At 38.6% G+C, this 22023-nt stretch overlaps 1 protein-coding gene across 15 annotated transcripts in view; it reads left to right on the forward strand.

Annotated features, from left to right (window-relative positions):
* Positions 1-22023, forward strand: part of LOC105053526 (carbon catabolite repressor protein 4 homolog 4) — a 38505-nt gene that overhangs the window by 2549 nt on the left and 13933 nt on the right. For 3 of the 15 annotated variants that reach the window (XM_073245525.1, XM_073245509.1, XM_073245510.1), the window contains exons 2-5: positions 2137-2357; positions 4149-4261; positions 7273-7313; positions 20552-20601. In XM_073245525.1, the coding sequence (XP_073101626.1) occupies positions 2263-2357; positions 4149-4261; positions 7273-7313; positions 20552-20601 (299 nt within the window). In that variant the 5' untranslated portion in view covers positions 2137-2262. Of the gene's footprint in view, positions 1-2136; positions 2358-2537; positions 2659-4148; positions 4262-6400; positions 6481-7272; positions 7314-20551; positions 20602-22023 lie in introns of those variants that run through there. The other 12 variants (XM_073245518.1, XM_073245522.1, XM_073245519.1 and 9 more) reach the window with 8 other exon arrangements.

The raw sequence follows: 22023 nt of genomic DNA on the forward strand, positions 1-22023 counted from the left end.
TGCATCCCATCTTTTCTCATGTCTCTCGTCTAGAATCTTTAAATCTTTATTGATCAAAGATGGGAAAGAAACCTAACTCCCTTTTAATCGCATTCTACAGCAAAAAAAAAAGTTGTTAGAGCATATTGGAACTCAATGTGTACTAGGTGCTTGGTTGGAGTGGTAAAATATTTCGATCAAGATTCACTGTGTCGATATCAGGGCCTGCACTGGTCGGCCAGCGGCATGATTCAGTACGTCTTTGTGCTGTTCCATGTTAGGCCGGAATCGACACAGGAGAGAGAGTGGGGGAGAGGGAGAGCTATAGAGAGGGGGGGAGAGAGGGAGGGTAGGGAGGCCGGTCGTGGCCACCAGAGGCCCACGGAAGCCCTCGAATGATCGGAGGAGCAGGAGAGAGGGAGTACTAGAGAGAGGAAAAGAGGGAGAGATAGGGAGCGGGAGAGGGAGGGAAGGAAAGGGAGAGGTCGGGGAGGTTGGTTTGCTAACTTTCCTGTGAGTTGGCAAAAGAAAAATTAAATTGCGATTGAAACAATGGTGAATCACTCCTATTTTAATCTGATGAAGGGCGGAGAGGAAGGTCTGACCAATCAGAGGCCTCCATAACTCTTCGACAGCCATCGTCGGCCTCCCTGCCCTCTCCCTCTTCTTCCCTCCCTCTTTCTTCCTCCCCTCCTCTCTCTATTTTCGGCCTTCTGGTGGCCTTGGCGAGCCTCCAGCGGTCTCTTTGGCCTTTCTTTCTCCTTCTCTGCCCCCTCGCTCTCTCTCTTCCCTCCCTTCATCTTTATCGTTGTTTTGTTTTGAACATTGGAATTATCTCGGTTAGCCGTTGGTATGGTTTGGCATGCCCCAAATTGGGTGGTTGGGTGGTTTAGCGAATCTTGATCTCGATGATGTCAAACCAATCCTTTTGGCTCAGTTGAGGGCAAAAGTACTATAGATGCCCATAGGCATCATAGTAGAAGAAGTTGCTTTGACACTTAAAAGCAAAGTACCCCTTCTGGTCACAATGATAGCAATGGAAACCAAGGTGCTTGAGGGTTCTTTCCCCTTTTCTATGCTTTCTATGTCACTAGGAGGAAGTCTCCATTGGTGATTTTCATCTTCTCCTAACCATCCCTGGAAAGAGTAGGACAGGAGCATTGCCTCCTCTTGCTCCTTGATAGTCTATGCCTCAATCCTTGAGGGCTCCATTAAACGACACCTTTTCCACTCTCCAAATTGTCATGTCATTATGGGGGAGATCAAATTCCAAATGTGTAGATCAGAGTCTGCATAGGTGTCCCCCTTGGAGATTGTGTCGAATACCTCTTGAGTTGATGACCTTAGGCTAGATTGAGTGAGGGAGGTGGTTTTAGAGAGGGAGGCTATAGTTAGTCTATTGAATGGGAAGTAGTAGAAAAAGAGGAGGGGAAGAGAAGGGGGTTAGTTGTTGCTCTTACATGTGGCAATAGTAGGATACAAATGAGATGATTATATACATGATTTTTGATTGGGAATGATCTTTCGAGATAGGCATTATGACCAATAGTGGGATATAAATTAGATGGTGATGTAGATAGAGGTTGCCTGTTCTAGAAGCACTAGCGACATCTTATTTCTGTTAGGAAAGGCCACTCAGCAAGAAGACCATGTATGGGAATGAAAATTGTGTGCGTGCATCACAAGGCTAAGTGGGACATCCAACTAATAATATTTGTCTGTGTCAATTTGATCGTAGTTTATTGGTTAGTTCACTTTCTGTTTTTAGTGTAATACAGAGACCTTGTATGTTGCAATGGAAAATTACAATTATCATATGGAGAGTTTGAAGTCCAAGTTTGGCTTAAGAGTTTGATGATTGTTCTTGCTGGTTTAGGACAGACAACAACCAAAAGTTTGAACAATCAGTGAAAAGCTTTAGGCAAGAGTAGACATTTCATAAACTTTTCACTAGGTTAAGAATTGTGTGAAGTAGAGACAATTCCATTTTACAGGATAACCAGAGCTGTTTAAAATTATGATCTTGCCATTCTTTTCATGTAGATGATGATTACGGATGAATCAGTTGTTTTCTGTCTTTTTTAGGGTGCCATTGCCTAAACTATTTAGGGGTAGGATTGTCGCTGCCTGTGAATAAACTACTTTTTTTTTTACCAGGAAGCTCGGGATGGGGATCGGATCCGAGTCTATAAAAAATTATTTTGCTGCACTTTTCATACACAGTTAATACATTTGAGGCTGTGAGGCTTTATTAAACACTTATTCTTTTGTGGTGCTGAATCTATGCAAAACACCACAATGCTGACTCTGTGGTTCACCAGTGGAGGCCTTGTACTGACTCCAAGGACTGGATCAAACAACCCTCATGGATCATCAGGGTTGACTTCTTTCTCTTGATTTATATTGCTTCTGCTCTTGCTGCTTTGCTAAAAATTGCATGCCATCTCTTCATATGACTACACCAATTTAGTATTAGATCAATCTGATTACTCCTGCTTTTATCTTCTCTTTACTTTTGTGATTGCTTCTCTGACATCTTTGTGGTTTATTCTCCCAAGGTGGCCTGCACAATTGCACCAGCTATTTGAAGGTTGAGCATATCCAAAATTTTTGTAAGGCTGGCCTGTTTACATAAACTTAGTATTTGATAGACCTCGAAGCTGGCCACATCACGAGCTAGTAAGATCTTGCGTTAGATTACTCTTGAACATGAAATTCATAAGGTAGAAAAATTGGAAAATATCCTCAAAAGGAAGAGCAGGAAAAATTATTCTAAGGAATGATTAAAATAAATTATAGTATTTTTGTAAAATTGTGTAGATCGTATCTGGTGCTTGGTTTCATGATTATGTATCGTATCTGGTGCTTGGTCTCATGATTTTGTATCTGTTTGTGCCTTTGTCACAAAATGGATTTCTTGCAGTGATTAAATTCATTGTTGGACATTCTATATCTACTTAGTCACTCCATATGCCTTCATATATCATGGACAATTCTGCGATCAATTCCAATGTGACCAAAAAATGATAGAGAACAGTTTGAATTTTCTTTTACTAGTAGGGGTTTTCATGGATCAAAGACAAATTTTGTGGTTTAGATCATCTGTTGATGATGTTGGATTTGGAAATGAGTTATTCAGAGGAAGTTGGGAAAACAACTTTCACATATTTGTTGAGTAGATTGGGGTTGTTAATATCAAGAGAAAAAGTCTAGGGGTTAAGGTATTAGGGTTTCAAAGGAAATGGATAGGTTTCCCTAGGAAAGCAGTTATGGAGATTAATGATAACTGGAATGGAATAGAATCATGAAAATAGGAATGGATCAAGGTTGCCAATATGCAGGCCCTGTGGGTTTTTTGTTTTCTGAGAGTTGGCAATAGCAATGGTTTGGGGAAGGGTGCCAGGGCGAGTGTTTGGGAAGATAGGGTATGGAATTTATGAAGGTGACTTTGTTAAAATATTATTCATGGTAGGCGTCGCATCATGGTTACTTGCATTGAGTTTGCCCTCATTTGAAGAGAATTGGGAGAATTATGGCTTATGCATTATGTTTGAAGAAAAAAGATGAGAATTTTTGAAAAGTATAAGTAATTAGATGGTATTTGGTAGGATGTACCTTCTTGCAATTGTCATGGGACTGGGAAAGATATTCTGTTGTTTTGCAGTGAAAACTAAAATTTTACTCTCCTTTGGCATTCTCTATTTATTTTGCATTCTTCCCCATTTTGCTGTTAATATGCTTCATCATTTAGTTGAGGAGGTGATTTTTGCTGTATTATTTTCATCAAAAATTTGATCCCATTGCTTATGTGAAAACAAATTTTTCTGAAAATTTCACTTAATCTAACCATTTAATATTTCAGAAACTGACAGTTATACATTTTTTAGAAATTCTTTCTGTATTTCCTATTAGCTAGCTTAATCTTGGGTTGCCATCATAAATCTTAATGACTGCTTTTAAAATTGATGTTGTTTCTGCTTTAATACTTGGAGCTGTTCAATGCATTGCACACTGTTATGTCATCCTTTCTGCAATCCTTGTCATTCTTGAAGATGTCAATTAGAAAAAATCTATAAAATAGTTAAATTTACCATAAGAATTTAAGTATTTTCAGTTAGACAAATGAAAAAAAACTTGCAAGATGCTTCCTTCCAATAAACTATCAACAGCCAATTGTTCAGGAGGATTTGCAAGAGCAAGATGAGTGGAATGCCGAAGCCTCCTTGTCCGAAGTTTATTTCTTTGGAAGATGGAGAATTTACAACAAAAAGTACTTCAAATGGTATGTTTATTCATGTTCTCTTTTGACAGTTAATTGTTAGAGAAAACATGTAGTCATTTGAATGTTAACAAATTTTGTTGTTTTTGGCTATACTTTTTTTTTTTTAAAATTTACTATGATTTAAAGGTCATCCTTTGGCAATAATGTGAGTGCACGTATCACTTAAGCTAGACATGATCAAAACTCTCAAAAGTGTTACTGCATTCTCTAGATAAGGCTGGCAGATCTGCTTGGCTTTTCTGAAATATTCTTTTTGGAGGATTTGTTTTCTTTTGCTGTTTCCTTCTTCACATGCTATCTATACCTTGTAACATAAACTTGCTTTGAGAAAAGGTTGGGGTGTGATTATTTTGCTTCTGCAGTTTGGAAGTAATGATTTTGTGTATTCCTTTGCGATTAGAATCTTTAGGTTGTGAACTCGCATTTCTTTACATGATAAGACAAAAAATTCGAAATATCAACACTTTTTGCAGCTGTATTTTCTTACCAGTAAATTCTCTATCAAAATTAGGGTCCTACGGTTGTGTCACATTGTAATGTTATAGAACTGTTAGTCTGTGATGCGTACTTTCTTAGCTTGAAGCTGCTAAACCCTTCCATCTTCCATTCATAATTATTGAATTCTGTTGTTGGAGGATTACTAGCTTCTTTGGTTATTTAATTGTCTTCATTGTCCGAAAAAGACCACATACACCAATTCTATTAGCACCTCCCCTCCTTCCCACACACTAAATGATGTTGTCATTGTCCAAAAATGAATGGAGTTCTTGAGGCATATAACAGCTCAAGGGTCCATCTAGTTCCCATATGATTCTGCCCCTTGATTTAAGTACAATGCATGGGATGCACATTTGCTGAAGACACTATGCGTATATTTATGCAATTTGCATCTGTTTAGACTACTGCTCACTTTGTACTTATCTCCAATGACAAAAACTTTGCAGACATCCTTCTGCAAAAAAAAAAAAATTGACCTTTTCGCTAGCTGAATAATTAAGTGGATAAGTAGCCAGTGGAAGGTTAAGGTAGACAGGGTTGGAAAGAATTTATCATGATGCTGTATTATCTTATGCTTTCATGTTAGAACTATGAAAAATACACATGCATTTCTGCCACTGGTGAAATTCACCTTTGATTCCTTTATACTGATGTTGGACTTTGGGTGAGCTAGAAGTATGTGAGATGAAGAAAATTGCTACTTATGCCCGCTCTATTGTTAGGCATACTTGTTCTGTCACTTTCTAGAATATGTCTAGAGAACACAAGTGGAGTGAGTTGACCAACAAGATGTATTCATTTAAGTTATCAGAACATAGATAAAAAATTAGGAAAAAAACCGCTCAACACACTGTTGGGGCCCTCGCCATTATCTTCTCATTTTTAGTGAATTGTTGGGCCCTTATTTCACGCCATCATAAAAAGTGGTTCACCAGTGAACTTTTTAAGAAATCTTGCCACAAGATCAAGAGCCTCTTGAGTAATCACAAGACTTCATCTAGTCTTATTTTTTCTAATATCATATATATCACTAATCTTAATCAGTCATACATGCATTACATGTGCTCAAATATAGCGCATACATATTTAAGTACGTTCATGCATATATAGCATAAAGACACAACTGTATTTCATCTCATCAGGGTCTACATTTTGGATCCCATTTCATTGTTTGTTCCTATCTAGGTCAACTGCAAATTTTAATGTTGTAAGAGCTGGACACATTGATATGAAGTTAGTAGAATTTGTGGGGCAGCTACTCATTCTTTGTTAGAATGCCACAATTGATGCATGTTAGATGTTCTCTTTTAAGATGATCTTTGAGAAGCAATGTTGGGTAAAGTTTTGGAGAGAACAGACTTTGTACCAAAGCAGCCAGTTTGGGAGGCATAAACTTCAATATATGTAGGATGACTTTCCAGACCATGACAAGCATGATTTTTCCCCCCAAGTGGTAACTCACAAGTGTTGTTGTTTATCAATTCATTATACTTTAAGAAACAAATCATTATATTGCCAAATGTGCCTCATCCTTCTTTAGCAGATAAGATGATTGTTTCATGCAGCCTGCCATACTCACAAAATTAAATTTTCTTGGAAGATTTAGGGCAAGTTGATCCATTGACAACCATAGAGAGAGTAATTTTGGTGAAGTTTTCTTAAGAATAACCACATCAATCAATCATCATTTGGCATGGCTAGCACGTGCAAAAGCACTGGAGGTATAAAAAATCATTTATCATTTGGCATGGTTTACAATGAAGTCAATATAATTTGATGGGCCCCTTGCAGTAGGTATAAAAGTCCCTTGATGACAGCATTAGATTTCTACAAACACAAAAATGCATGCTAAACATGGTCTATGAAAAAAAATAGATATCACAAAATGTGGGGCATTGAGATGAATTTGTTACATCATTATGTGTTTCAATCAAGTGTATATGAATGTAAAAATTATATAGAAAGACAACTAATTTGAAACATGAAAGATATTTGATATCGGACTTAAAATTGTGTGGTGTTTCCACACCAAATTAAGCATAATAAAAGGGGACCAGTTTAATATGACTTCTTGCTATTTATTTTGTGCTCTCATGATGAGTAGGATAAGTGGTAATGGCTTCTGAGTGAACTTTTAAGTGCTCCGCATTCAACAAATTATGAATGGGAAGATCATCTTGCGACTAGTGAAACTAATTTTGAGTTGTTTAACTTTAGAGTCTAGATGTTAGCTTGAAATTTTTTCCTTGGGAACAAAAATAAATGGTGTTATTATCTTTATCAATTCATTTCTAACAAGTCATAGGAACTTTGAATTCCAGAAATTCCTTATGTTGTAAATGTTTGAGATCCATTTTGACACTACAAGTTACCATAATAATACCATTTCCATACCTATGCTTGTGACCTATTTATTTTGCACATTATTTTTTTTAAAATGAACAAACAGTTTTGCTGACCTTTTTTCATGATTGCACTTAGTTTCTAATTGACATGCCAAAATTTTGTTCCAGGTTTCAAATTCCGCCTTGTATCGTATAATATTTTAGCCCAGGTATGTGACCTGTTCTAAGAGCATTTTACTTCCAAAAACAATGTTTTAGTAACATTTGTTACTTGATGCTTTTGTTATGATTTTGTTTTGGTATTGAAGGGCCAGTTGAATTAGAAGTGACCTTTTATTATATACTGTTCACATATTCATTTTAATTGTATCAAGGTTTTTCATACCATGCTGAACCGGTCGGTACACTCCGTATCGTATCGGACCGACGGGGAATTGGTATGATTCGGCCGGTAAATTCGATACATGGGAGGTACGGAAAGAAAAAAGAGAGAAAGTGAGAAAGAGAGAGAGAGAGGAGGAGAGGGAGGGAGGTGGGAGCCGTTGGAGGCCGGCTGCGGCTGTCGGAGGGCTTCCGAGCTCCGTATCGCCCGATAGGGCTTTCAAGAGAGCGAGAAAGAGAGAGAGAGAGCTCGGAGGGGGGGTGAGGGACCTACCGGACGGATGGCGCCTCCGTCACGAGGGCCCCGGTGGCCGGCGAGCAGACGTCGACGACCTTAGGGCAGTCGAGCGGGCGGAGCCCGCGGCTCTGCCCCCTTCTTCTTTTTCGAAACAGACGATCGTCTGTTTCGATTTTTTAATTTTTTTTTGATTTTAAACTTATGAAGTCGGTAACTTTTTTTTTTTTTGTTTTAAACTTATGAAGTCGGTAACCTAGTTGCCGACTTAAGAAATTTTAAAAAAAAAAATACAAAAATCGTGAAGCCGGCAAACTATTTGCCGGCTTCACTTAAAACTAGGTTTTTTAAAAAAATTTGCGAAACAGGGGCGACGCCCCTGTTTCACGCCTGCGGCACTGCGCGCGTGGACTGCACCCTCCGGCGATCACGGCGGCCAGCCGGATGCCGTCCGGCGGCCCCGTCGGCTCCTTCCCCTCCCTCTTTTTCTTTCTTCCTCTTTCTCTCTCTTTCTCTTTTTTTTTCTTCCGGTTCGGGTCCGCTTGCCTTCGTCGTCGGTTCGGTACGGTATGAAACCATATCGCCGGCCGGCCGGCCGATATGGCTGACGGCACCGGTTCAGCATACCTTGAATTGTATCACAGATACTTTTGGAAAATAAAAGAATTATAAGTTGAATTATTGTGTATGTCTATCCTGCTCATGCTTAATGTGATTCTTTTTGTATTTGCATAATATCATGATCTACTATAGGCATGAATAATTTGTAGTAGTTCTACCATTTTTTTTCACACCTACATACAAAAGGTCACATCTTTTTATTGCATCTCTCATCAACTAGCTTATCCATAATAAAGGGGCGCTAAAGCATCATGCCAAACCATGACAATGCTTGGCACACAGTCAGACAAGAATAGATGCTAGTTTAAATAATCCTGAATATTTTGTGCTGATTGTTATTTAACATTTGCATTTCTCAGTTTGAAGTGAATAATCATTTAAATCAACATGACACAGCTATTGATAAATACTAACAAGAAACAGCACAAACAAGCTGGAAATAAGACTACAAAAGGAAATAAGACTGTGTTCGCACATTAATAAAAATTTGTAGGTCGTCACATTTTGCCAGTAGTACAGGAAACACCTCAATGCTCCCATAGTATGTGTCACCTTCATTTGTAATCTTTGGTTCGATAAGATCTCTCTCTCTCTCTCTCTCTCTCTCTCTCTATATATATATATATATATATATATAGACTACTAGTGGAGAGTTAAACTACAAGTTGGTTTTTTTTGTTGCGGGGGGTGGGTGATGTGTTAAACCCCAGGACAAAAAACAGGATTAACAAGAATGAAAACAGTGGCAGCCCATGTACTCATATTGAAATAGCAAAGCAAGCTCAATCACAATGAAGAGTGGAAGTAGCAGGTATCCTTCCAGCTAGCCATTCAGCAGCATAATTAGCTTTCCAAAGTTTATGGTGGGCCCTGAAAAGCTGGAGACGGGATATAGCTTGATGAATATCTCTGAGCAGAGGCTAAGTACCGTGTGTAAGAGGCACTATAGGTCCAAATCCAATGCACAGTAGAGATTGAATCACCTTCAAGCATAATTTTGCTACATCTTAAAGTATAAATGGCTACCATCAGTGCCTCCAAAGCAGCTCATAGTTCAGAGATTGGCATAGAAGATGCATAAACCTGCGAATAGGAACTGACCAAAGTGATTTTGAACAATGAATCCAGCTCCAGCTTGTCCATCTTTAAACGGGCCATCAAAATTTACTTTCCCCATCCCATGAGGAGGGGGTACCCAACAGACCAAAGTTGAAGGCGAAGGGAGTGAGCTCCTGGAGCTGCAGGTATCCCAATGTCATAGGTCGGTAGCCAAGGTAGATGATCGTGCCTCATAAAATTCATATGCAAGTTGGATGGCATAGAAGCCCTGTTATGTAAAAGCCTTTCATTCCTGGAACTCTATAAAAGCCAGCCCAATGCGAACCAATAGACTGTTGATGACCGGGAACTCCCATGAGAAATGCAGCTTAGCAAACATTTAATGGAGTCAAAATTATTCGAAGCACAAACCTTTGCACTGGTATGGATCCAAGTGGCTCTAGCTGCATGACAATTTATCAAGATATGTTCAATCACCTCAATTCTGCTGATGTCACAATGGACTGATTGATGATTAATCAAGCCTCTTTGTGCCAAAGAGAGTTTTACAGGGGACCCGTTGCCCAGCAATTTTCCACTAGAATATTTGAACCCTTGGAACAGCTAAATTATTCCAAAATCAAGAAAAGATATGTATGTGAATCAGAATTATACTTCAGAGGTTTATAGACATCAGGGCCTTCATATGGTTAGAGCCAGTTTTGCACCAGACCAGTCTATTATCACATTGAAATCTTGGTATAGCCAAAGAAGTGATATCACTAACAAGTTCTGTAGAAAGATCTCCTGCAATAGCTGCGAATGCCAGGTGTGTTAGTTAGGAACTTAGCATGCCTTCACAAATGATAGCAGATCATTAGCAACCAACAAGTGTGATATTTGAGGACCATCATTCCTGGCTGAAACACTTTTGAGTATACCTGCTGTATACAACATTATTTTAAGGATCTAGAAAGCTTATCTGAACAAGTCAACAACATGTAAACAGGAAAGGAGAAAGGGGCCAACCTTGTCGCATACCCAAGATTGAAGAGAAGCACGATTAAGAAGCACCATTTATAAACAAACAGGGTCACAAGCACATTCACGGATGCAAAAGACAAGCTTAGAATTAAATTAAAGTGTTGAAGCACTCAGAAAAAGATAGTGCCATTTAATCCTATCATAGACTTTCTCCACGTCTGCCTTGATCACGATCAACGAATTCCTCTTTGAAGCTTTTTTCCATGGTGTGCATAATTTCTTGGGCAATCATCACATTGTTAGTAATACTTCATTTCTGAATGAAAGCCTCTGCTCTTTAGAGACTAGGAGAGGCATAAACTCCCTCGTTCCATTTACCAAAATGCATGCCCTATGCCAAGATTTTATGTCCCAGCCATCGTATCCCGTTTCTGTGAGAAAATGGGATTGAAATGGGGTTAAAACTCAGAAACCCATCCACACGAGGAGAGAACATGAAAGAGAAAAGAAAGAAAAAAAGAAAGAAAGAGGATGTTTACTAGGATGCCTGATCGGGGCTGCTGCTGTAATGGGATGGGACCAGGCCATCCCTTTCCATGGAGAAACAAGGACATCTTTATCCCATAGGATTTAAAACCTTCCCCTAAGGTTCGTCATCTTGGTACTAGAACCCGTACCAGTGAAATCTCGCTATAATTTCGATATATGGTATGGTATGGTACGGTTGTGTCGATATAGGATGGTTTGGCATACCGGTATAGTATTGGTATGGTGTGGTACGCCTTATACTGCCCAGTATGGGGTGGTACGGTGAACGTTGCCTTCCCCTATGCTAGAGAAAAGTTTATCTTGATCATTTCAGGAATGATTTCTGTAATTCTGGTGTGTATCATAAGATGACTGGATAAAATTAGTTATGTAATTATTAGAATGTCCAAAAACTCAACGCCATACTACCATAGGACTATTTATCTAACACATTAAAGAAAAAAGATATTCATAGGCATAGATGAAGCTGGGTGTTGAACTTGTATGGCTGTCATCATGTGCAGTTGTCTAGGCATACTAGAGTGGTTCAACTTGACACATGGGTTCGTTCTCCTTCGGTGATCAAAGCAATATCAACAAAATCATATTTTTGGGAAAGATACATAAATTCCATATGCTTGGAGGTCCTCATACTTGAGGGCATAATTGTTCACTATCATTCTTTATTCACACTGGAATGGATGACAGCGTGTCCATGATATATGACAAGGAACATGGAGCAACTAATTAGATACAGAATGTCTGAAAATGAATTTTGTTACTGCAATTAATCCATTTTGTAACAAAAGCATGATCAGGTACATATTCATGAATCAAAGCACTGGAAATGGTCTACAGAATCTTACAACCACACTATAATGTATTTTAGCTATTCCTAAGAAGGATTTTCCTGTTCTTCATTTAAGAAATTCACATTCTAGAGTAATCTAACTTAAGAACTTATCTAGCGATGTAAATAGGCCAACTTCGAGATCTATCAAATCCTAAGTTTATGTAAGCCAGCCAGCCTTACAAACAAGATTTCAAATGTCATTGTTGGACCTCGTACCAGTTATTTTTCTGGAATGGTGTGGTAGCGGGTACCAACACACAGTTATAAGACTATCTTGTGCCAATACAGTGTACCGATTCTGAAAACTTGCTGGAACAGTATAGTACCATTTCGGCTGTCCTGTTCTGGTTGTCTTTGAAACTGTGCTGACACATATCTTGGATGTGCTCAACCTTCAAAATCTCAAATAGCTGGTGTGATTGTGCTTGGTTGCTTGTCACTTTGGGAGCTTGAATCTTCAAATACTGAGATGAGGTCAGAGGGTTTCTGGTTCAGCTTGCCATAAATCACAAGCATCAAGGCCCACTTAGTTCCTGAACTCTAGGATTCCCCACTGGTTTTCCAGTCTCTTGTTTGATTTTTTGGTACTTGATCACATCTGTCCAACCAAATTCCTCTGTGAAATCATATATCAGCCAATTTCCTGGATGTCCTGTTTAAAAGTGCCATCCTTTGAAAATAAGAAGATCAGACTAGAGATCAAGACTCCAAGACCTCTTAAAAAGCTAAGAGAAAGGGCCCATATGATGGGGGACAACCCTAAAGAAGAGAGAAAAAGAAAATCAATCCTAATGATCAAGCTCTCTTTTGTTCATCAACAACAAATCACGTCCAGCCAGGGACTCATTATTTCCAGAACAGACAGTATAGTTGCCTATACTCTGCTCAGGCGGTGTGATTGATTGATACGAGACTAAAGCGAGATCAATCTAAATGATACAGACGAATGCCATTCGAGAGATCAGTAAACAACTAGCAATAGAGAATTTCATAAACAGATAGCAGAAATTAAATATGCTCACGAGTAAATGCAAACAGAAATATGAATGGAACGAGAGAATAAAACATTAAACTTGTGAGAAAAATCTAAGAAGATAAGAATTCGGATCGTGGTAGTTAAGAAACTACTTTGATTAGGACTCTTAATCTTTTAACCAAACAGATCCATCGATAAAGAATTAGGTTTTTACCAACATCGGATTAAAAAAAAATCAAAGATCAACTGATAAGGAATGAAGGTCCTTGACAACATATGATCTGTAGAATAAGAAATCACTCCTCTCAGCACGATAGATGAAAATTCTGAAGGGACAGATCTTCTCTTGGCGGAATAGGCTTGCGTGGGTAGATGGTGGAGTCGAATCAGAGTCGCACGAACACTGGATCTTAAGTAGAAGAGTAGGATAGAAAGTGGGCCTCACACCCTCCCTTTGTGGGACGATTTTGGGTCTCACACCCTCTCCCTCTCGGAGCGATTGACATAAGTATTTGTGGAGTTTGTAAAATTATTCATTTCTCTTCATGGAAGATACAAGAATTTATATAGGACTCTAAGGTCCTGTTTCTTTAGGAATCTCTTACCTTTTACAAGGAAGAAATCAGTCCTCTACAAAAAAGTAAAGCATTATATGTGATAAAATAATTACCATGGGAAAAAAATCAGCCTTCAACAAAATAAGTAAGTAGCCAAGAACTCTTAAGGAATTCTAGGGAAGAAATGGAACTCCATGTGGGTGCTTGATGCTTGACACAACTTGGCATGAGCACGGCACACGCTGGCATGCATATTTCTTCTCTTGGCATGTGGAGAGTGGTGGCTCCAAAGATGACGTGAATAAATCCAAGTATGGCCCTATGGATCCAAAGCTAAATGCATTAAAAATTTATTGACTGAAAATAAATAACTGAAGTAGAATCAATCTAATGAGGCTTCTTCGATCCAAATCGAATTTAAATCATGTTGCTGATTTTTGATGGCTCTGGTATCCGCACCAATTCTCCCGAGGTGGGAGAAACTCGATCCTGTCGAGTGTGGGTCGATTTCGCTCTGGTGATGCTCAAGTAGATCGAGATCAATGCATTGCAGCTCTTCTCGAGTGATTCAGGTATCGTCAGACTCCGGTCGACCTCGTCATCTGACAGATACCGCTGATAGCCTCGACTTCGGGTGGAGAGGATCTGCTCATCCAAAATTCTCTCTATCTGATCGTGTTTTGCTGACATTTTGGCTAGTGGACATTCAGGGACAGATTTGCTCTCAAAGGTTGGTTCAGGCTCAAATGGCTCACTAGGTATCCGAGTTGGTTCTTTATAGGCGACAAGATCTGTAATGTTAAAAGTAGAGCTAATCCCAAAATCAGAAGGTAGGTCCACAACATACGCATTTGATCCATTTTCTTTATGATCTTAAACGGACCTGCTCCTTGGGCATGTAACTTCTTCACGATTCTAGATGGAAACTGTTTAGGCCTCAATCGAACCATCATATAGTCTCCTTCTGCAAACTCTTGGACACGTCGATGAGAATCTGCATTCTGTTTATAAACTTTATTGCTCATACTAATTTTTTTACTGATATCTTTATGCAGACTTTTGACATGCTGTGCAAATGACTCTGCAGATTCGGAAATCCTGGCATGCATGGGTAGTGGGATGAGGTCTATTGGTTTTCTAGGTTGATATCCATGAACTACTTCAAAAGAACTCATACCAATGGACCTATTAACAGAGCTATTATATGCAAATTCGGCTCGGGGCAGCAAAAGATCCTAGTTACTTATATGTTCCCCAATCAAGCAACGCAAAAGATTTGCAAGACTCCTATTAACCACTTCGGTCTGACCATCTGTTTGCGGATGATAGGCAGAAGAAAACTTTAGTTTTGTGTCTAAAAAGTGTCATAGGATTTTTCAAAAGTAGCTCATAAATCTAACATCCCTATCAGAAACAATGATTTTAGGCAATCCATGTAGTCTAACAATCTCATCAAAGCATATCCTTGCAACTTTCGACGCATCAGACGTTTGGCAACAGGGCAAAAAATGGGTCTTTTTTGAAAATCTATCTACAACCACTAGAATAGAATCATGCTTCCTAGCTGTCTTAGGTAATCTCAAAACAAAATCCATACAAACATCCTGCCAAGGACAGTCTGGTATAGTAAGGGTGTATATAGGCCGGTGTTTTGTTTTCTCTGTTTGGCCACGGCACATGTTCTGCATTGGGCAACAATTCGGACGACATCTCTTTTCAAGCTTAGCCAAAAGAACTGGGCTTCTACCAACTCTATAGTTTTATTCCTACCAAAGTATCTAGCTAATCCTCCAACATGTAATTCTCAAACTAAAAAATCTCTTAAAGATGTGCGGGGATACACAGTCTAGTTTCTCTAAATAGGTAACCATCTTGAAGGGTATATTCACTACATTCTCTAGATGGCCCTTTCGTAAAGCGGTAAGTATGTCACCAAAATCTGGACACTCATAATTTTCTTTAACCTTATCAAAACCATCAACTTCTATATTAACAGTGGACAGCAAAGTATGACGACGACTCAGGACATCAGCAGCACGATTCTCTACACCTGCACGATGTTTCAAAACAAAAGTATAGGCTTGCAAAAACTCGATCCACCTACCGTGTCTATGATTCAATTTCTTTTGAAAATTCAGAAATCTAAGGGCCTCATGGTCAGAGTACAAAAAAATTCTTGCGGTAGTAGGTAATGCCTCCAATATCTTAAAGCTTGGATTATCGCATAAAACTCCTTATCATAGGTAGAATACTTGGGTTTAGAATCGTTAAGTTTCTCGCTAAAGTATGCTATCGGATGACCTTCTTGACTAAGGACACCATCAATCCCAACTCCTGACGCATCGCACGCTACTTCAAAAATCTTAGAAAAATCAAGGAGACGTAAGATTGGGGCATGGGTCATCTTGTCCTTAATGTCTAGAAAGGCTCTATTGACTGTCCTAGTCCATTCAAATTTTTTCTTTCTAATGTAGTCCGTGATGGGAGCGACTATGGTGCTAAACTCTTTTATGAACCTACGATAAAAGGTTGCTAATCCATGAAAACTCGCATATCATGCACACTCTTGGGCACTGGCCACTCAACTATTGCTCTAATCTTTTCAGGATCAGCAGATACACCATTGGGGGTAACAACAAAACCTAAAAAGATGATATGGTCTGTCATAAAAGCGCACTTCTTAGGATTAGCATACAAGCTTTCTGTTTTAAGAACTTGACACACTCTTTGGAGATGATCTAGATGGTCTTCCCTAGTTCGACTATAGATCAAAATATCATCAAAATATACGACTATAAATACTCCTATAAATGGTCATAGTACTTGGATCATCAACCTCATGAAGGTACTAAGGGTATTAGATAATCCAAATGGCATCACCATCCACTCATATAAATCATTTTTTGTCTTGAAACAGTTTTTCACTCATCTCCCGGTCTAATCCTTACTTGATGGTAACCACTCTTAAGATCAATCTTAGAAAAGATAGTGGATCCGCCATCATATCTAACATGTCATCTAATCTAGGGATGGGAAAGCGGTACTTAATGGTGATCTTGTTAATGGCACGGCTATCTATGCACATCCTCCATGTACCATCCTTCTTTGGAGTCAGTAGTGCAGAACCGCGCAAGGACTCAAACTCTCCCTCACAAATTTTTTTTTATCAGCTCTCCAATTTGTCTTTGTAGCTCGACATGCTCATTAGGTTCAACCTATAGTGGGGCAAGTTGGGTAGGATAGATCTAGGAACTAAATCAATGGCATGTTGAATGTTTCTCATAGGCGGTAAGTAATATGAAAGATCCTCAGGAAAGACATCATGAAACTCACTAAGAAGGCTAGCTACTTCCTTAGGATAATTCACCTTAGAATCCTCACGAACTTCTCTAGCAGCAAGCATCCAAACTGGTGATCCTTCACTCATGGTCATCTCTAATTCTTTAGCACCTATCAGATGGAGGCTTTTCTTCTTGAGATTTTCTTTTGGTCCATCGCTATTTTCTATTAGTAGTCTTAGGTGGGGAAGGATTAATCGTGATCTTCTTACTCTGATGAGTAAAGCTACAGGAGTTGGTTCGGCCATAAATCATAACATCATTGTCGAATAGCCAAAGCCGACCTAATATGATACTTCGACTTCCATGGGTAAGACATCGCACCACACATGATCTTGATAGGAATGAAGCTGGATGGGCACACGGTATCTAAATTTGATGGAAATAGAGAGGAATCAATCCAAGACACACGGTATGGACTGGGATGATCCACAGGAGTTAATCCTAATCGCTTAACCGTGTCGGTGGAGATGGCGTTGATACAGCTACCGCTATCAATGATCACCTTACAAATTTTATCGCCAAATTTTATGAAGGTATGGAAAATAGAGGTCCTACGCCAGTCTTCACTTTCCTTAGTTTGTGTTAGGATATATCTAATGACTCCAAGTCTAAGGTCTGACTCGGGTGCGGCATAATCTAGGATGTCCTCAGTACTCTCAAATTGCTCGGCTAAATCTGGATCAGCTTCATAAACTTCCCTCAATATTTTTAGAGTTTCTCCTTCTAATTCTTCTATGAATAATGATCGGTTGGGGCATTGTGCAGCAAAATGACCGTAACCATGGCATTTGAAGCAATGGGATCGAGAACTACTTCCTTTTGATAACTCTCCTATAGCTCCTTTTTCTTTATCTTCTTTTCTCCCAATAGGATTTGTAAGTGGAGGTCCGTTACTAGGAGTTTGATTAATATTAGGTCTCGATCCAGAAGGGTTACTCGGTTGGGTTCAGGACGACGGAGAGTCGAATATCTAAAAATCTTTCAAAGTCTAAGGCAAGTTGATAAGCTTGTTCCAACGTGGTTACCTCTCACAGAAAGAGCTCATGCTGAATATCCTCTCGTAATCCAGCTCTAAATCTAGATAAGGTAACAACCCTATCTTCGGCTACTCCACATCTCATGAGGTATTCATCAAATCTCGTGATATACTCGGTGACTGATCTATTCCTTGAGTAAGCCTCTGCCATTGATCTAAAAGTCTTTGTTGATAAGAGGTGGGGAGGTATTTCTCTCTGAGTTTTTCTTTCATCTCATCCCAGGTTTCTATCGGATCTTGTCTTCTCTGATTGAGAAGACGCTCAACATTTTTCAATAAAGTCGGGCTTGCCTAATCAATTTATCCTAACAAACCTAACTCTCCTTGCTTCAGACATTTCGTACCATCTAAAATAGTGGTCCATACCTGATTTCAATCTAGGTACTCTCTCGATCTAGACAACCATCAAAACTTGGGGCTTCGACCTTCACATTCCTAAGAATATGCTCATCTTGATCGAACTGGTTATGGTGCGGGCGTGCCCCTATAAGTCGATCAAGTTCTAGATTCCTACCTCTTTGTCCTATAGGTAGTCGGAGAGACTCAGGTTCAGGTTGTTTCTGCCTAGCTTCTTCTAATACCACTATTCTCTCATCCATGGCTTTCATAAAATTTTTCATGTTATCAAACTTTTCAGTTAGAGATTAATGATGGCTGCTATATTGGGATCCATATTGGTGTTGGGTGGGGAAGTAGGATGTTGGTACCAGATACCTGATCTAGTGATCATGCAACTTTAGGATGTAGAAATAAGGTGTAATAAAAATTAAAATGCTTGAATACGAAATTTAGAGTGCGAAAATTTAACTTGCGAAAATTTAAATTGCTGAATTTAAACTAAAGCCCTAATCAACCGGCTCTGATACCAAATTGATGGGGGATAACCCTAAAGAAGAGAGAAAAAAAAATCAATCATAATGATCAAGCTCTCTTCTATTCATCAACGACAAATCACGTCTAGCCAAGGGCTCATTATTCCAGGACAGACAGTATAGTTGCCTATACTCTGCTCAGGAGGCGTGATTGATTGATATGAGACTAAAGCGAGATCAATCTAAATGATACAGACGAATGCATTCAAGAGATCAGTAAACAACTAGCAATAGAGAATTTCATAAACAGATAGCAGAAATTAAACATACTCACGAGTAAATGCAAAAAAAATATGAATGGAACGAGAGAAAATAAAACATTAAATCCGTGAGAAAAATTCAAGAAGATGATAAGAATCCGGATCGTGGTAGTTAAGAAACTACTTTGATTAAGACTCTTAATCTTTTAACCAAACAGATCATCGATAAAGAACTAGGTCTTTACCAACATCGAATTAAAAAAAAAAATCAAAGATCAACTGATAAGGAACGAAGGTCCTTGACAGCATATGATCTGTAGAATAAGAAATCACTCCTCTCAGCACGATAGATGAAAATTCTGGAGGAGACAGATCTTCTCTTGGTGGAATAGGCTTGCGTGGGTAGATGGTGGAGTCGAATCAGAGTCGCAGGAACACTGGATCTTAAGTAAGAGTAGGATAGAAAGTGGCCTCACACCCTCCCCTTGTGGGGCGATTTTGGGTCTCACACCCTCTCCCTCTCGGAGCGATTGACATAAGTATTTGTGGAGTTTGTAAAATCATTCATTATCTCTTCATGAAGATACAAGGATTTATATAGGACTCTAAGGGTCCTGTTTCTTTAGGAATCTCTTACCTTTTACAAGGAAGAAATCAGCCGTCCACAAAAAAGTAAAGCATTATATGTGATAAAATAATCTATCATGGAAAAGAAATCAACCTTCAACAAAATAAGTAGCCAAGAACTCTTAAGGAATTCTAGGAAAGAAATGAACTCCATGTGGGTGCTTGATGCTTGACACAACTTGGTATGAGCACGGCACACGCTGGCATGCATATTTCTTCTCTTGGCATGTGGAGAGTGGTGGCTCCAAAGGTGATGTGGACAAATCCAAGTATGGCCTTATGGATCAAAGCTAAATGCATTAAAAATTTATTGACTGAAAATAAATAACTGAAGTAGAATCAATCTACTGAGGCTTCTTCGATCCAAATCGAATTTAAATCATGTTGCTGATTTTTGATGGCTCTGGTGTCCGCACCACCATATATATATATATATGTGTGTGTGTGTGTGTGTGTGTATATATATGTATAAAGTTGAGATCCATTTTGGGGATTAAACCTTATTGGGCTTAAGATGTCTAGGAATTAGTGGAAGTCCTTGGAATAAGGAAAGTTAATATCTTGGTTAAAAGGAATTCTAATTATCATAAATTTATGCCAAAAGGGCTCAAACTTGTGAAGTTATAATTTTATTAGGATTGCCTTTTGCTGTAATTTGGATACCCCTCTATGTAAACTGTTAAGCTTGTTGGATCCACATATTGTAATGTCTAAGTGTACTTTTTAATGAAAAGGAATATTTCTTGCGGTGATTCCTTAGAACTCTGTTCTCTCTTATTTTCGTCTTCTCCGCTTCATCTTCTTTCTTAATCAAAATGTTGTAACTTGTAATTCTATCACCAGCATTACATAAGAAATTCACAAGTTTTGAAGTCTACTCATATCTATAATTGATTGCAGAATCCTTTCATAATTCATGCAACATGTTGCCAATCATATTTTGTCATATCATTAAGTGCCACTAGTTGGTAAAAATATAGGTGCGGTAGGAGTGATCCTCATTGTTAGCCTATAATTCTGCAATAGCTGGACTTAACATAATTGAAGTGCAAAATTTCTCCGTGCAAATTTTTGTCATGTTTATCCAATAGATTATCAATTCATGTCTTGCATGTGATGTATAGATTATGTTGAAAGTTCCCATCCTATAAATCTGGAATGGCTAATTTTAAGTCCTTTACTCCATCTTGCTATGCAGGTTTATGTGAAGAGTTCCTATTTTCCACACTCTCCATCTTCTTGTCTCAAGTAAATCTTTTAAATCCCTATATTTATTTGTGCAATCATGTGTGTGTGTGTGTATATATATTGCAAGTAAGATTAAAGAAATCAGCCCAACCCATTGCACAAGCATGAAGAGTTATAACCATGTTAATCAAAAGAAATCATGTAGGAATACTTTTCACTGCTGTTCAAACTAGTTGCAGCTTTAGAACTTAGCAAATAAATATCTCTTCTAAATAGGATTGGATTTATGGATTAAATTATTAACTTGTGTAAGTTGTAATCTGAAAGGAAGGGGCTGAAACACTCTTTTATCTGTGCCTTCAATTCATGACCTATGTTTTTCAGTAATTTTCACTCTTATAGTCTTACCTAAACTTACAAAAGTACCAAGCGAGGATTTGGGTCCTGCTGTCCTATTGAGCATAATACCGTTCCATTGAGAGAACAGTACCTAGGATGCACCTGGGACACTGGTTCGCCCATGGACCAAGATGTCTTGACTGTCCTAGTTGATACCAGCGGTGATGAACCATGATACGTGTGACTTGACACTTGGGAGTTGGGATGACTTGGTATCCTGCGACATCTTTTTTCCCCCCTATACATTCTTGTTCGTAATGATTGTTCCACACCATCCATCTCCATCCTGGTACTATACCAACATAGGACCAAACCAAGATAGATACCAGTACTTGGACTTTAATCCTTGTTACCAAGTGTCTAGTTGTCTTTAAGTTTCCAGCATTTTATCCTCCAAAACTCATGACAAATACCAAAAATGTTAAAAAAAAATATTAAACATGTGAAGAAGAGCTCAAAGTAAGTTCACCAATCAATGGTACTTTTGTTAGAGATAACTTGTATGAATGCCTTGTTATTTAAAGTCATACAAAATAGGTGTGATCACTGGAAGAATCCAAACCGTGGTTTGCCGTACTAGTCCGCTATGCATATCAACTATACTGTACCATACCTGTATCGAACCAGTATGCGGTATGGGGGCATATCGAGTGTCAGTATGTTGAACTAGCTCCCATATTGGGTGTACTGACAGTAATAAGATGATACAGGTATGGTGTCTGGTATCGAGATAGCAAACCTTAATTTGAACACTTTAGATTGATATTATCTAGCAATAAATAGTGGGGATTTCAAGTATTATGAAGTGCAACAAGATGTTTTTTGATGCAATATAGAAATCTGTGCCAATTGATGATACTTTTAGTTAATACTAGCAAGATGCTCCATTCCTTGAGGGCCGCTAGGGCTGAAACTGGATCTGATACTAGTATATCGATATTCATATTTGTTTTGTCTGATGAATATAAATATGAATCGGATATTAGTTGAATGCAAAACTTCATATCCATATTTGTTTTAAACAGATACGGAAACAAATTGGATATTAGAAGCATGGATATAAAAATGGATGTAAGTTGGATA

The sequence above is a fragment of the Elaeis guineensis genome, chromosome 11 (genome assembly GCF_000442705.2).
Source record: "Elaeis guineensis isolate ETL-2024a chromosome 11, EG11, whole genome shotgun sequence".
NCBI classification, from domain to species: domain Eukaryota; kingdom Viridiplantae; phylum Streptophyta; class Magnoliopsida; order Arecales; family Arecaceae; genus Elaeis; species Elaeis guineensis.